Below are 16294 nucleotides of genomic sequence, written 5' to 3'. Positions count from 1 at the left end.
CCACAGAGGAAAGCAGTGTCCAGGAATTCTGGACCACAGGAATGAGGCAGCTCAAGGCGCTCGCTAAACGCGAGCGCCGAAACCCCGACACAGTCATTCAAGGAACTCGGTTGTTTGTGTGCCAGCAAGCACTAGAAGAACAACCACGAGAGCAGTCAGCAAAGACGATAAGCCCCGTACAACCACCGGATCTCCAGGAGACACCGGCGTTGCTAACCAGGCTTAGGCTGTACCAGACATCTAGAAGCTGATAAGGTTAAATAGACCAGTCTGTCTCTCTCTCTCCCTTCGTGTCTGGTGCTTGGCTCGCTATAGTCGTTCAAGTTGAAGCGTACATGTATGTTAGCAAGCGACGCGAAAGAATAAATTGCACTCTGCTCAGCGTCGCCTCAACCTCGAACACAATTGCGTGCACGTTCACGAACGCACACTCGGCATACCCGCAAAGCATGAAACTTCTGCTGGTCTACGTAACTACGTAGAGTCAAAAGCATGAGCCCCTCCCCCCCCCCGGGGGCTTCCAGCGATCGGGTTGACCGCTCTGCTGAAGAAATTGTTTCGCGGTCAATTACTGTGGTGCTCAGTTTTGTTTGCTCAAGGGCTGCCTTCAGCAAAGCGGACGCTGAAGCAACGACGCGTTGTCTCAATCGAAGGGGAAGTTTTCACTCGACGAGTTGTTGCCTATCCAGGGCATTTTTCTACTCTCCGCTGCATCGCGCCAATCGCGGGCTCATTCCTTGATCTGCTTGGCCCCCCCGTAGCATTGGCAAGCTCATTCGATGCGTCCTCTCCAATCCTCTTTCGTTGCGGCACTCCTGCTAGCGACAGCTTCTGCAGCCAACCCACCCACGGTCACCGTCAAGAATGGATCCTACTACGGCGTTTACCAAGACACCTACGACCAAGACCTCTTCCTCGGTATGCCCTACGCGCAGCCTCCCGTCGGAGACCTCCGATTCCGCAACCCGGAGCCGTTGAACTCGACGTGGTCGGACTCCAAGAACGCGACGGAGTACTCTCCGGAGTGCTACGGCTACGGTAGTGACCAATGGGTATTAGGCAACGTGATCTCGGAGGACTGCCTGACGATCAACGTAGTGCGTCCGAGTGGCGTCGCGGAAGACGCGAAGCTCCCCGTGGGGTTTTGGATTCACGGCGGAGCGTACGTGCAAGGCGGCAACCGCGACCCTCGCTACAACTTCTCGTACCTCATCGACGAGGCTACGAAAGCGGGGAAGCCCTTCATCGGTGTGAGCATCAACTACCGTCTGCATGGTTTTGGTTTCCTGTGGGGTAGCAGTGTCGAGGAAGCCGGCGTCGGAAACCTCGGACTCAAGGACCAACGCTTGGCACTGCATTGGGTCAACGAAAACATCGCCTCGTTTGGTGGTGACCCGAACAAGGTCACGATTTGGGGCGAAAGTGCCGGCGCTGGGAGCGTTGGCCACCAGCTTGTCGCCTTCGGTGGACGCGACGATGGACTCTTTTGGGGTGGTATCATGCAGTCGGGAGCTCCCATTAACGGACCCTCCAAGTACACGAACGCCTCAGCGTTCGACGTCTACTACAACAACATCACTGCAGCTACCAATTGCAGCTCTGTCGAGGACACTTTGGCTTGTCTTCGCCAGGTTCCAGTCGCCCAATTGTCGGCCATCTTGAACAGCTCCGTGACTTCCTCAACCCCGTTCTATCCCGTTGTGGATGGCGAGTTCATCGAGAAAGCTGGCTTCACACTGATGAACGAGGGTAAGTTTGTGCACGTGCCAATTCTGCATGGCACAAACCACGACGAAGGCACTGCGTTCGGAACGACGGGCATCGATACTACGGACGAGTTTCTAGAGTATGTCGAGAGTGTCACCGATAGCACCGAAGACGCCGCTGTGCTTGCAGACCTGTACCCAGACATCCCCGAGGTCGGCATCCCGGGCACCCTGCACGGACGTCCAGGCAACGACACTCCGTATGGAGGCATGTACAAACGAGTGTCCGCGTACGCTGGTGACAAGACGATGCATGCCCCCCGGCGCTTTACGTCTCAGACCTGGGCGGCCAACAACGTTACCAGCTACAGCTACGTTTTCAATGTGCTCGTCAACGGACTCTCGCAGTATCTCGGCTCGACGCACTTCCAGGAGGTTGCGTTCGTGTTCTACAACCTCGACGGCAACGGCTACAACAACTCGGTCTCGGCCGACCCGTTCCTGAACCAACCCGAGACTTTCACGCTGCTCGCGCGCACGATGAGCAGCATGTGGACGAGTTTCATTGTGGATCAGATGCCCAACAGCAATAACGTGACGGAGATCGAGTGGCCAGTGTACACACTCGATGACCCGCAGAACATCGTGTTCGACGTGAATGTCTCCAATGTCGCCTACACCGAGCCGGACGTTTACCGCGCTGAAGGCATCGCGTACATCTCAAGCGGCTATAGCAAATTGAACTAGACTCGTGGAAATCGGAAACAGTAAATCCCTCTTGTCCTGGAATTCACCACCGCTGTCAGTCACCTTCAACTGGGGCTTTCCTGCTTCAACCACGAAGCAAATCGCGAATATAAGTGCGGTGGAGTCGATACTGTACATGTATTCGCAACAATGTATTATGCTGCTTGATTGGCGTCAACGTGACGTCCATTTCCTGTGCATGGTAGACACCATGTAACCATGCGCTCAGGGTCCCAGCTTTCTGCTTGCTTGATGCACTTCGAGAGCCGTCAACACAAATTGTGACCTTGGTCCAGTTGATTCCTTGGACACATCCGACGGGAGACCAAGTTGCAGTTGTTGGCGGCTCGTTTTTGGCAATCCTAACGAGCACACGCTGCTCGGTTGAGTCACAGCCACACTTTCCAATAGTCGACAACTTGGCCATGCGCGCGTTCCTGTATCCTATTGTGGCCGCCACGCTCTTGGCAGCGCCGGTTGATGCCTCGGATGCCCCGACGGTCACCATCAAGAACGGCTCCTACTACGGCGTCTACCAAGACACCTACGACCAGGACCTCTTCCTCGGGATGCCCTTCGCACAACCCCCAGTGAACAACCTCCGATTCCGGAACCCAGAGCCGCTCAACGCGACGTGGTCGGACGTCAGAAATGCGACGCAGTACTCTCCGGAGTGCTACGGCTACGGCAGCGACCAGTGGGTGCTGGGCAACATCATTTCGGAGGACTGCTTGACGATCAACGTGGTGCGTCCGAGCAACGTCTCCGAAGGGGACGACCTGCCTGTCGGTGTTTGGGTTTACGGTGGGGGTCTCATCCAGGGAGGCGCCCGTGACCCTCGCTACAACTTGTCGTACATGATGGAGGAGGCTGTGGCCGCCGGCAAGCCGTTCATCGGGGTGAGCTTCAACTACCGTCTGCAGGCGTTTGGATTCATGTCGGGTTCTGTTGTGCACAAGGCCGGCGTGGCGAACCTCGCGCTGAAAGACCAGCGTCTGGCACTGCACTGGGTGCAGGAGAACATTGCGGCTTTCGGCGGCGACGCCAGCAAGGTCACCGTTTGGGGCGAGAGCGCCGGCGCTCGAAGCATTGGGTACCAGCTCATTGCCTACGACGGTCGGGACGACGGCCTCTTCCGCAGCGCTGTGATGCAGTCGGGCGCCTCAGCGTATTGGCCTAAGAGCTTCAAGAACGCCTCCGCCTGGGACGTATACTACGACAGCATCACAGACGCCGCCAACTGCAGCTCTGCTGAAGACACGCTGGAGTGTCTCCGTCACGTTCCGATTGACACGCTGTCAGCCGTTTTCAACAGCTCAGCAGCTACCACGGCCATGTACGCGCCGTCCGTCGATGGCGACTTCCTCACGGACGTGGGCCCAAAGCTCATCGGCGAGGGCAAGTTCGTGCACGTCCCGATCCTTCACGGCGCCAACTTCGACGAAGGAACAGCCTTCGGCAAGACGGGAATCGACACGACCGAGGAGTTCTCCCAGTACCTCGTTGGAACCATGGGTTATAGCGGCGACGAGGCCGAGGTGCTTCTGAAGATGTACCCCGACATCCCTCAGATCGGCATCCCTGCCACGCTTCGTGGTCGTCCAGGCAACGACACGACCTACGGATACATGTACAAGCGTGTGGAGGCGTACGCCGGCGATAACAACCAGCACGGTCCTCGTCGCTTTATGTCCCAGATGTGGGCGCGCGACGGCGTGCCAGTGTACAGCTACCGCTTCAACGTGCTGCCTGCCGGAATCTCGCAGTATCTCGGTTCGACGCACTTCACCGAGGTCGCCTTTGTGTTCTACAACCTGCTCGGCGACGGCTACAACAACTCGGTGGCCACGGACCCGTTCCTGAACAAGCCCGAGAGCTACAAGCAGCTCGCTCGTGTCATGACCCGCATGTGGGCGAGCTTCATCGTGGACCAGACGCCCAACAACAACAATCTGACGGACGTGGTGTGGCCGCAGTACTCGCTGGACGACCCGCAGAACATCGTGTTCGACGCCAACAAGACGGATCTTGCCTACGTTGAGTCAGACCTGTTCCGCGCCGAGGCGATCGCGTACATCCACAGTCTGTACAACACCACGAGCTAAGCAGCTTCGTACAGATCAATATTGCGTACATGCAGGAGATTAAGTTGATGCATCGGAGTGTGACTGATAAATGCAAGCTTATCTATAGTCGTTGGTGGAAGGCAGTCGTGGACGTAATCGACGCTGTGGCGCAAACACACTGCGCTGTAGCGCCTCCTTATCCGGGTGGTGTCGGGAGTTTGGGCGACGAAACATGGCTGCAAGGCCATTGCGAGTGCATGGACGGCGTCGTGTCGGTAGAGTGCTCAACGATAGCCCATCATAAGATGTGAACCCCCATTACCACAAAATAAAGGGCGTTGAAGGGCAGACATCTTGCAGCAGCAGAATTGAGTTGCGAGCTCACCATCTCGTGACTCACGGGCCCTGAGGTTGCGCCGTTTGAAAGCGCATCGTTTTGCTGGCTTCATGCCCTTCACGAGCTCGCGGCCTTCAACGACCAGGATCGGACAGGGGTGCCACGCGCGACTTGATCGTGAGGACGTGAGGGCGTAGAGCTCGCTAGCAAGCCCGAGATTAGCTTTCAGAAAGACAAAAAGGTCAAGCGCTGCCTCCCACCCCGAGAGCACTTCTACACTGGGAGCTCTTTTACCGAGACTGTCGACTGGCTGGTCAACCCCAGCCAGCCTGTTACAACATGCTACATGTCCAGATCTGCTGTACCTATTGCTCTCCACTAAAAGGAAACGAAGCTCGCCGTCGTGGAGGTGTAACCGCACGAGTGAGCTAACGAGCATGCGAGCCGAGTCAGCGCAGCGAGCGGAAGCGATGGCAAAATGTCCTTGAAAAATGCTTGTGAGCCCCAGCTCAAATCGACGACAACGAAGCTGTAGTAACGCTGCGCACAGACGAACGAACGGAATCCGTTCACACAGTTTATTAATATACACGTTAAATCAATTATTACAGGCAAATTACAAACAAGACGTCCAAAGTTATAAAATGCTTAGAAGTGATAAATAAAACGGCACCAGTTGCAGCAGTAAATCGAATGATGCAGGTGCGGACAGAAGCGGGCATCGTTACATTGTGGTGCTTGGTGATCTGCTCGCGATTGTAGAGCTCAGGACGCCCAAGCTGCTGTAAATCCAGCCAGCGCGCTTCTTCCGCCGTCGTGTCATTCGCTAAACGGCCTCGAGCAGGAGGAATCGCTCGCCCCACCCGGTCCGAGTCCGCACTAGTGCCGACTGCATTCGTCGCTAGTATCTATCTACGTGTACCGAAATCCATTCAGACCAAGACGGTGCTGACTAGTTCAACCTGCGTAACGGCCGCCAGCGGAGACCAGCATGAAGTTTCCGCTGCCCAAGAACATCTTCCCGCCGCTGGAGCTCTCAGAGAACCAGGAGCAGAACTACGAGCAGCTCGCCAACGCGCTCATCAAGGCCACGCTGGCCGAGTATGACCAGTTCGTCATGCACGACCGCAAGCGCGTGGACGCCCGCAGGTGGAAGGGCGTGCGCTCGCGTGACGACGTGTCCATCTACCGCGAGCGCCTCGTGGACGGCGTGCGGCAGCAGACCCCGGCCAGCCTCGCGCTCTATCAGAGCGTCATCTCCACTACCAGCAGCCGACCCAGCCAGAACGCCCGCGGGTCGCACGTGACGTCCGACCTTTCGGACGGCCGGAACCCCAGCATCACGCTCAACGGCGGACTGCACTTCGGGCCCCCCATGACACCCAAGAAGACGTCGTCCTCGGAAATGGACCCCACAGAAGACAGCCGCGACACCACCGGCAACGACAGCTACGGCAGCGGCGGCTTGCTCTCGGAGCCGCGAATCACGACGGGGGCTTTCTCCAACCTCGAAAACGAAGAAAACTCCGGCTTGCCGAGGCTGCTCGCCGTCGGCACATTGCGTGGCTCGCTGGACGACGTCATGTACGGCGTCGTGTCGCCAAACGCGTCGTCCGTACGTCTCCGCAGCTCGTACCTCGGCGACCACATTGCCGATTGCGCGGTGCTGCGTGAGATCAAGAGTCCGTCTCCGGCCGACCCGTTCCGCTTCCTGGGAATTAAGTGGTTCGTGCGTGCCAAGCACCGCGGCGCTGCTCGCATTGTTCTGCCCCGTGACTTCGTGGTGCTCGAGTTCTCGGGCGTCATGATGCGGCCGGACAACTCTCGCGTGGGCTTCCACCTCATGCACTCAATTGAAATCCCGACGTGCCGCGAGCTGCACGAGCATCGCATCCTACGCGCTAAGCTATCCAGCTGCTATATCTTCGAGGAGACGCGCAACAACCGCGTCCAGGTCTTCATGACGGCGTCTGTGGAGCCGAATGGACACGTCCTGCCCCGCATGGCGATGCGCTCGGCCGCCACAGCTCTCAGCAACTGCTGGAAGTCTGTGAGCTGCGCCCACAACAAGAAGCTCGCCTTCTGTCTGCAAAACGAACGCCCGTCGTCGATGGGCACCAGCGCCATCACTTCCTCTCGAGGCGGTCACGCGCTTGGTACTGCTGTTATCAGGTCGTCGCGAGGCGGACTGTCGGCGCTTACGCCGGTGAACGAGTCGGCTGTCCGCGAGCGCGACTCGGTCCAGATGGAACCCGTATCCCAGCGCAGCAACTACAGCTCCACGGCCCACCGCCGTCAGTGTGGTGTGTGCCGCGGGAAGCTTGGAGTGCTGTCCAAGACGATTTCGTGCCAACTGTGCTGCGAGCAGATCTGCAGCCGCTGCCGCATCGTGCGCAAGCTCAGCAGCGACACGCTCAGCTCGCAGGTCACGCAGTCGTCCATTAACTTCTGTAAGAAGTGTGTGGCCAGCGTGAGTGATGAGAGCGCGTTGGAGATTGCTCGTCAGGAGCTGTGGGTCCGCGCCCGCGGCCGCACGCGCGCGTCGTCGGCGATCTCCAGAACGACCGCAAGACAGAGTTTCTCGTCGGAAAGGAACACGTACGCGACTGTGGTGCTGGGCCGTGGCAGTGAAATGAACAGCCGAGGCAGCACTGCTACCAGTAGTCTCGGGTTCAGCCGTGGCCCGAGCAGCTTCAGCCAAAGTCGCGGCCCCCAGCAGGAGGAATCCGCACTCGGGTTCTCTGTGGGTCCTCGTCCGTCCACTTCTACGCAGTCGTCGACCCCGGTGCAGCGACCCAGCTCTGGAGAGCGGTTGTCGAAGAGCTTTTCACTCAACACCTTCAGCATGAGCGCCGGCCCGTTGTCAAGCACCACGCTGACAAATGACGCGCTGTCACTTGCTGACCTGGACATGGACAACAACAAGCTGGCAGCTGCAGCCACCGCTGACAAGAACCCATCCGAGCCTGAGGAGCCGGTGGTGCTGGATCACCGCATGACCCTGACCATCCGCAGTCTGCGGCACTTGGACTACGTCTTGTCGGTGGGTGAACAGGACCTGGTGGACGAGCTCGAGAATGAGGACACGGAGGACTACGGCGACTTTGAGTGTGGCGATGAAGACGAAGGGCGCTCGAGCTTCGCCTCGTCAGTAGCTGTGCTGGACGATGACCACGAGTCGTGCGCGAGTGAGGCTGCGCAGTCTCAGCGCGAGTCTCCTATCGTCGAAGGTGAAGAAGAGGAGGAGGAGGAACCTACTAAGCAAGAGGTGCATCCCGAGCAAGAGACGGCTGAAGAGGAAGCGCAGGATGAACAGCTCGAGCAAACGATCGTGGAGCCCGAACAACAAGTGGAACCAATTGTCGAGGAGCCCCAACAAGCGGAGCCAATTGATGTGAAGACGGAACAAGAGGAGCTTGAGCGGTCTGAAGATGACAAGCAAACGACTGAGCAAGCTCCAAACGACAAGAAGTCGGAGCAGCCTCTGGAGACGGAAGAAGTGGACGAGACGTCGGTGGTGATGGCTGTGCCCGTGCACGACGACGGCCAGTTCGATGCGGCAGTAGCTGAGGAGGTGGAAGTGGTGGAAGCCGCGCCCATTGCCGAGGTGCACGCCATGATGCTGTCGCAGTACGAGCTGCAGAAATCGATGCCCGAGTCGGTCCCGGAGCACGATCTGGAGGAGCCGACGCCGCGTCTGCAGCGCGCGCACACCACGGTTCCGTCGTCCGGAGACAACTACCAGCACCAGCTCTTCCAGCAGATGCAGGATCTGCACAACGTCGTGGAGTCGACGTACCAAGTGGCCCGAGCCAACACGGAGGCGGCGTTCAAGGAGCGCGACAGTGGCCGCGTATCCAAGGCCTCGCCCAGTGACCAGACCGACTCACTCCACAACGTGCGGACGTTCTCTCAGCCTTTCGCCTTCAACGTGGTGGGTCTGCGCTCGACGCGCGCCATGACCGTCGGTATCAGCAAGTGAGTATGAGCTGTGGTATTTATCGTGGAGCAGAAGGATGCAACCGAACGAGCCCTAGACTCTAGGCTAGAGGGGGGAGCATTCCAGAATAAAGTATGTTTTGAGCTTTGCTAGTCGTTTCCTTCGTTGCTAGCCAAGTGTTTGTGCTGCTGGCCGACCTGGGGCCCTGATGGTTTCGTGCTTGCCATGTCATGCTGGACGCGTGTGCCAACTGAAGCAGGTGACGCGCGGTAAATGCCTGCAGCCAGCTGGAGCATGTCGTGTGGCTAAATGCTGCACGAGCTCGACTTATTCCGTCAGCGAAGGCATGTCTGTAGCCGCAGCCTACTGCATGTGGCTGCGGCGTTGGTTGGCCGCTAATTGCCGTGCACCTTTGTTGCTTCCTATTCAAAGGCGAGAGGCTACTCGTGTGGACGCATTCGAGCGAGTGGATATTTCGTGCCGGTGTGTCGTGCAGCACCGCTGCGAAGGTAGCAACGCGGACTGTCGGGCTCAGCTCGAGCGCTGGGCCCAGATTCGACGTTGAAGACGGATACAGACAGCAGGCTGAACGCGCGCGGTGGGACGGCGGCTAAAAGATGTCGCGCATGAGTGCAACGTAGCAATTACTTCGCGATATTAGCTCTCTCTGGAGCCGATCTTCACTTGGTCGCTGCGGCCTCCTCAATGTTGCATTGGCCCCCGAGATGGACAACACGCCCGCCGTCGTACCACGGCTTCAGCTGTGAGAAAGTTAAGCACGAGTCGCATTTAGCGCCGGGCAGTGGCACCAGCAGCAGTGGTGCTGCTTGGCCCTCGCCGATGCATGCGGAGAATCCACTTTCGCGTGGATTCGTAAAGGCATCTTGCTTCTGCTCAACAATTTTGCATCGCAGCCAGCCGTTCGTACTCGCCCCAGTTGGACTGGAGCTTGAACTCTACATCGGGGGACTTGTGGCCGAATTACCTCGAGACAGCCTCAAACGCACTTGGAAGCCACGAAAAGAGCTCGAGTCGAGTCTCTCGCCTGCCTGCTGGCACTTCCGAGTTTGGCGCATTCGGCGTGTTCATTTCGCAGTGGCAGAGCTCTGCCACATGGCTCATGGCCAGGGTAAACAATGGACACAAACAGCTTGCCTAGTTGAGTGCATGTGTCGCTCCGAACGTACACATTGCAGCCAGCGTCGTCGGCAACGATGTCCTCCTCATTACACAACCTTCTCGCTAGCGACTAAGTGAACCCCAGCGCTTCACACACTCAGGATGAAGTTCCCGTTGTCCCATGCGCCGTTCGGCAACTACCCAACGCTGTCAGAGGCGCAAGCCGAACTGATCGAGCTGGTTGTCCAGCAAGCACTAGCAGAGACCCTCGCAGAGTACGAAACACACCAGCAGAAGCAGCAGCGATTGCTACCGCGATCTCAGTACAAGGTCGTTAAGAGAGTCGAGAACCTCATCTGCTACCGTCGGCGCTCTGGAGTCTCTTCCGATGCAGCGATACCGGTCCAAGCGCTCAGTTCATCCCAAACAGCTACGCCATCTTCAGTATCATCGGTTGTATCAGCCTCATACGCAGTTCCGAAGCTTGTTACCGTAGGCACAATGGTCGGCACTTTGGACGACGTCATGTACGGCCTGCTCGCGACCGACGCCACGTCCACGTTTATTCGAGCTTCGTACACCAACGAGGAGCTCCTGGACTCCGAGCTGCTGCACTGCATCAAGTCTCCGACCCCCGAGAAGCCTTTCCAGTTCTGTGGCGTCAAGTGGCACGTGCTCGAGCTGTCCAAGATCACTTCCAAGCGGGATTTCGTGTTCGTCGAGGCATCGGGAGTCATCGACCGCCCTAACGGCGAGCGTGTAGGCTACCACATCATGCACTCCGTAGATCTCCCGGGCCTCGGTGAGCTGTCGGATAAGTACCAAGTGCTGCGGGCTCGCGTCGTGTCCTGCCACCTCTTCCGTCAGCTCCCGAACAATACCGTCGATGTGTTCATGGACGGCGTCGTGGACCCGAGCGGCCTCATGCCGGGCTCCGTTGCCATTGCGACCACAGCCAGCGCTCTTCTGAAGCTTGGCCACGCTGTCGAATGTGCGCAGAGCAAGAAGCTCGAGTACTTGCTGGAGCAGGAGCAACTGAAGCGCGCAAGCACAGCGTCCCGAACAAGTGGCGTCAGCACTCGGAGCAGTGGCTCGGTCAAGTCTACGAAATCCAACAACTCATCCAAGCCCTGCGCTGTGTGCGCCACCACCCTGCACTTGTTTCGCAGTGTCGCCCACTGCGAACTCTGCTCCCAAGCAGTCTGCTCTCGGTGCCGCGTCACCAGGAGGTTGAGCTACCGTGTCGCGCGCCCCAAAGAGCTCAAGCAGCAAAACACCATCTTCTGCACGTCGTGCATCACGACCGCCATCAACTACAGCTCTGCGGCAGTTGCTCGTGCTGAGCTGACGGTGCCGCCCTCCGTCAAGAAGACGCCAAGCGGTTTGAACACGTTGGTCTCCAACCAGCTCCGCCGCTTCCTGACCAACTCGACGGTGTCGAGCAACAACAACACTGTGCTGTCATCGTCGACCTACTCACGACTGGAGACGCCTGTGGAGGAGGACGAGGAAGATCTATCGTCCCGACGAAGGAGTCTCAGCTTCGACGGCGTCCATGTGCCGGTACGGAGGCGCTCGGTGACCCACCCGCACGTGGCGAGCGACAAGGTGGAGAAGCTCGCGGAGCTGGACCTCAGCCTCAGCATCGTGAGCTCCAGCAGCGACTACCTGTACGAGGACTTTTGCGAGAGCGAGGCAGGTCTTAGGCAGACCCATCCGCCCAGTGCGTTCTCGGACCTGCCCGAGGGCGAGTCCGCGGACCCGCTCGCGTGCTCAATGCCGCCCAAGCCGACGACGGCGGCCATGAACAGCCAGTTAAAAGGGCAGCGCGAGCTCATGCGGCGCATGGAGAAGCTGCGGCAGAACGCCGAGAGCGTGTACCAGCTCACGCGACGGAACACCGAGTCGATGCAGTGTGGCGGCGCGCCGTTCCAGTCGCAGTCCGTGTGTATTATGACGGGCGACATTGACTTGGACTGAGCTTCCCCGAAGGCAGGAAAGCTCCAAGTAAAAGCGAACCATTAAGCTAGATAATCAATTCCGAAGTTCGTCAACCGATCGATGCCTGTCAACGAGCCTCGAGAGTCGGTACTTGCATCAAAGTGACGCGTTCTCCATTGCCACATGCCAAGGTGGCGGAGTAAAATCCACGAGAAGGAGCTCATGCCACATGCAGTCAAGTTCGTCTATCGGTCCGCCCTGGGCTCTTCTGAGGACAAATCCAGAGACTGCCCGTACCACAGACGCATTCTCTATCGTTGTTGCACACAGCCAGCAATCAGCCGGAGGCGGCGCGACCTCGGCGCGAGAAAGTGGAGTATGAAGTCGCAGCAATGGCGTCTGCTGTCGCTACACTAAGCTGTCGGGTACATTCAGCGCTAACACTGAGTCATGCTGGTGATGCAGGCTTTACGTGTCCCTCGTGGCATCTTAGCGAACACGACGAGCGCACAACTTCAAGTGTACATGCCGGAGCTCCAGCTGTTCGAGCAGCAAGATACCTTTACACCGAAGACAGACGCCGATCCGCCGTTGTTGACACCAAGCCACTCTCGGATCTGCCGTCTACTGCGCACGTCGAAGCTGACCGGACATGAAGAAGTTCCCATTAGCGCACGAGGCGTTCCCGGCCGTGCCGATGTCCGTCGACGAGCACGAGGCGCTGGAGACGCTGGCCGAGCAGCAGTTGGCTCTAGCAGAGGACCAGTTGAACCTGCACTTGAGCCGAGACCAGGCAATCGTGGACAAACGCCGCTGGAAGTCGCTTAAGACGCGCGAGCGCATCACCGTCTTCCGAGAGCGCTCGAGCGCGGCGTTCCATCGCCAATGCCACAACCGCAGCCAAGTCAAGAGCTCACCAGCTGCAACCTCGCCCAGTGGAGTCCTGTGTCCCCAGAATGACGACGACTGGCCGTTGCCGCAACTGCTAGGTGTCGGCAGTCTGGAGGGGACGTTGGAGGACGTCATGTACGGCATCCACACGCCCACAGCCATCCACATGATGGCGAAGGCGGCCATCTCGGACGACGAGGTGGTGGACGCCCAGGTGCTCCAAGAGCTCAAAGGACCCACCATCGCCCACCCGTTCCGGTTCCTGGGCGTCAAGTGGCTCGTCAAAGCACACCCGTCCGCCATGGGCGCCGTCGTGCTGCCTCGAGACATTGTGTACGTCGAGCACGCGGGCATCAAGAGTCGACCGGATGGCTCCAAGCTCGGGCACTTCCTCATCCACTCGGTGAACCTGCCGCAGTATCCGGAGTTGAGACGCGAGCTGGGCCTCGTGAGGGCGCGAGTGTCGTCCTGTGTGCTGTTGCGACAGCAAGAGAGTGACCCGAACCAAGTGGACGTCTTCATGACAGGGCGAGTGGCTGCACGAGGCCGCGTGCTGGACAGCCTCGCGCTGTTGTCGACAGCCAACGGACTCACGTACTTCTGGAAGGCTGGAGTTTGTGCACAGCGGCGCAAATTGGCGTGGCGCCTTCAGCACAAACACAGGTTACCTCCTGCTGGAGCATCAGTGCCTCCAGCGCAGTGTCCGCTGTGCATGAAGCGACTGGATCGAGTCTTCAGCTCGCCCACACGCTGCGAAATGTGCGGCGTCCGAATGTGCTCGCGCTGTAGTGTGACCCAGAAGCTGCTGTTCCCCGGTGCGTTCGGAAGTAAGGAGACGCACTTGGTCGCGGTCGAACTCTGCACGCCCTGCATCACGCGTACGACCGAGGAAGACGCGATGGCCATTGCTCGACAGGAGATTCGCGCTGGTCAATATGGTGCGCTCACGTCCCCGCGGGGTGCCAGACAGCGCAACCGGGCATTCAATGTGGTCAAGACTCGTCGTAAAGCTACCTTCTCGGCTTCTGCAGGTCCACCTGCGACTAAGACCTCGCTGCCTAGTCGACCGAAGGTGGACTTCGCCGCTTCCGCTGGCCCAGCACGGATGAGGGGCGATGAAGGTGAAACAGTGACAAGACAGTCCTTGCAGGCTCTAGACACGTTGTTGGAGGACTCGACAGGTCCTAACGAGCAGCGAGAGCGTCATTGGGACGATTTAACAGGCAGTGAGGACGAGCCCAGCTATCCCCTGACACCGAAGCAAGCGCCCATGAAGTTGGAGGATCTTGAAGAACCTGAAAAGGGCGGCAGTATCGATGGAGCTGGGAATCGAGTGGAACCCACACCGAACACGACACACAGGAGCGGTTCGATGGCGCTATGGCAGCGAATGCCAGCGTTGCACGTTATGTCAGAATATACAGAGAAGACGCTGCACTGGAGCCACAACGGCAGCTCACCGACACTCTCTACTCGTCTCCAGGAAAATGAAGCCAAGGAAAGTTAAAGTGTCGAGCTGTGAAAATGGTGCACGTATTGTTGTTACCAATTGTCAAATATTGGAGCTGTCCTTCTGCTAAAAGCTACTTTAAAGTACGAGCGTTGCTACCATCTGACAGAAGTCGCGAGGAAGTCTCCATTGAAGTCACGCGAGTACAAGTCGATCCAAGACCTCAAACAGCACAACAGCCACTACTTGATGCTGTGTCATCCAAACGAACATTCATGAATCTGTGCTGGAGTATGGACAAGCCTTACGACGCTGCTCGTCCTTTTCGCGAGCAGCAAACTTCTCCAGCGACGCCAATACGTCTTGCATTTTCGGTCGCTCCTGACGCTGAGGAGATGTCATCTTCTCCACCAGTTGCCATTCATCATCTGCCATCGCTCCCGGCTTCTCAACCACTCGCTCCATCGTGCGCAGCTTCTCTCGTATCTCGACAGTTCTCCACCCACCTCCCCACGGAATGGCTCCAGTCACTGCCTCAATGATGCACATACCCAACGAATACACGTCCGACTCGAACGACGGATCGGTCACGGTCATCGTAGCGTACTCTGGAGCGCGCCACTGCATCGCTCCTAGCGTCGACTTCCTTTCTTGAATGGAGGAAGATCCCGACGGATGAAAACTCAGGCCGAAGTCCGTCAGCATTGCAGTTCCATTGGAGCTGACGACGATGTTGTCGCCCTTGAGGTCCCCGTGGACGACTCCGTTGTCGTGGAGGTGGCTCAGCCCCGCCGCAACCTCAAGCATCTTGCGCCAGACAATGCCCTGGTCTTCCTTTCCCAAATACTTCAGCAGCTCTCCGTTTGAAGCATACTCAGATATGATAAAGTATGGTTCGTGACGGTCGTTGGCGCCGTAGAAGTGCACGATGTTGGGGTGTTTGTTGTCACTCCAGACGTTCGCTTCGCGCCGAAATCGTTTCATGTCTGCATCGGAGTGGATGGCGATTTCCTTCAGAACGACATCGCTATTCGACCATCTCGCGTGATAGACCTTTCCGAAGCCGCCAGATGCAAACGGGGTTTGCTTGCGACTCACAACGCTAGGAGATATATACCAGGTTGATTCCTCTGCTTCTGGTTCACCTCGGACAATAGTACGTCGTGTAGGCTTTGATGCGTATTCGTCCACGAGAGCTTCGACATGGTGAAAGCCTCGGACACGCGCGATGGACTTTGCCGATTTGCCATCCTTGTTTGACTTTAGTGGGGGCGTTCCATGTTCTAGCAGCTCCCTCACAAGCGGACAGATATCATCTTCCTTGATCTTCTCGCGCAGTAGTAGCAGCACCAAAGCCGTGCTCTCGTTGTTGTCGAGACACGCGGCATCCACTCCAGCATCAAGAAGAGCGCGGATAACTTTAAACTGACCTCCCTTGATTGCTTCCCCTAGTGTTGTCGCCGCGTTTATCGAATCTTGCTGAACAAGATAATGCACCACCTCCAGATGACCATGATTCACAGCCCAAATCAGCGCAGTATTGCCATTCTGGTCTTTTGCGTCTTTCTTAGCTCCTCGTTCGATAAGATAACGCACCACTTCGAGGCGACCATGACAAGCAGCCCAAATCAGCGCTGTATTACCATTCTGATCTATTGCGTCTTTCTTGGCTCCTTGTTCAGCAAGATAGCGCACCATATCCAGACGACCATGACAAGCAGCCCAAATCAGCGCCGTCTTGCCCTGGTTGTCGGTTGCCTCTTTCTTGGCTCCTTGCTCGACAAGATAGCGCGCCACTTCCAGATGACCTAGAGAAGCAGCCAACATCAACACCGTCTTGTCCAACCAGCCTGTTGCCTCTCTGTTGGCTCCTTGTTCAACCAGATAACGCACCACCTCTAGATGGCCACTCTGAACAGCCAACGCAAGCAATGTATCACCAGTCCTATGGGCGATCACACCAGTACCATCCCCAACAAGACGCTTGACACCCTCAATGTCGCCTTTCCGAGCAGCTTTTCTGAGCTCTCTTCTTCCCTCCGCAGCGTTAACGCGCTCACTGCTTCCTCTGTTCCCCATCTCCTGCTGCAGTATAAA

The 16294-nt window shown here is 57.7% G+C and overlaps 6 protein-coding genes across 6 annotated transcripts; 5 read left to right on the top strand and 1 right to left on the bottom strand.

The window, feature by feature from the left end:
* Nucleotides 1–779: 779 nt before the first annotated feature.
* Nucleotides 780–2453, top strand: KRP23_108 (Lipase 1; the record flags this gene model as incomplete). Its single annotated transcript, XM_067881225.1, has 1 exon — nt 780–2453. The coding sequence occupies one exon, from the start codon at nt 780–782 to the stop codon at nt 2451–2453; it is 1674 nt and encodes a 557-aa protein (XP_067750663.1).
* Nucleotides 2454–2878: 425 nt separating this feature from the next.
* KRP23_107 (Lipase 1) lies at nt 2879–4558 on the top strand (the record flags this gene model as incomplete). The annotated part of the gene is made up of 1 exon (XM_067881111.1): nt 2879–4558. One exon carries the CDS (start codon nt 2879–2881, stop codon nt 4556–4558), a length of 1680 nt encoding a protein of 559 aa, XP_067750662.1.
* A 1289-nt stretch (nt 4559–5847) lies between these two features.
* Nucleotides 5848–8838, top strand: KRP23_106 (uncharacterized protein; the record flags this gene model as incomplete). The annotated part of the gene is made up of 1 exon (XM_067880999.1): nt 5848–8838. One exon carries the CDS (start codon nt 5848–5850, stop codon nt 8836–8838), a length of 2991 nt encoding a protein of 996 aa, XP_067750661.1.
* Nucleotides 8839–10077: 1239 nt separating this feature from the next.
* On the top strand, nt 10078–11895 carry KRP23_105 (uncharacterized protein; the record flags this gene model as incomplete). The annotated part of the gene is made up of 2 exons (XM_067880887.1): nt 10078–10190; nt 11142–11895. The coding sequence occupies 2 exons, from the start codon at nt 10078–10080 to the stop codon at nt 11893–11895; spliced, it is 867 nt and encodes a 288-aa protein (XP_067750660.1).
* A 613-nt stretch (nt 11896–12508) lies between these two features.
* KRP23_104 (uncharacterized protein) lies at nt 12509–14254 on the top strand (the record flags this gene model as incomplete). The annotated part of the gene is made up of 1 exon (XM_067880772.1): nt 12509–14254. The coding sequence occupies one exon, from the start codon at nt 12509–12511 to the stop codon at nt 14252–14254; it is 1746 nt and encodes a 581-aa protein (XP_067750659.1).
* A 216-nt stretch (nt 14255–14470) lies between these two features.
* Nucleotides 14471–16276, bottom strand: KRP23_103 (Serine/threonine-protein kinase TNNI3K; the record flags this gene model as incomplete). The annotated part of the gene is made up of 3 exons (XM_067880661.1): nt 14471–16005; nt 16091–16108; nt 16165–16276. 3 exons carry the CDS (start codon nt 16274–16276, stop codon nt 14471–14473), a joined length of 1665 nt encoding a protein of 554 aa, XP_067750658.1.
* Between the last annotated feature and the right edge of the window lie 18 nt (nt 16277–16294).

The sequence above is a fragment of the Phytophthora ramorum genome (genome assembly GCF_020800215.1).
Source record: "Phytophthora ramorum isolate Pr-102 chromosome Unknown Phyram_PR-102_s0001, whole genome shotgun sequence".
NCBI lineage: Eukaryota > Oomycota > Peronosporomycetes > Peronosporales > Peronosporaceae > Phytophthora > Phytophthora ramorum.
This window is presented reverse-complemented; position numbering and strand designations above follow the sequence as displayed.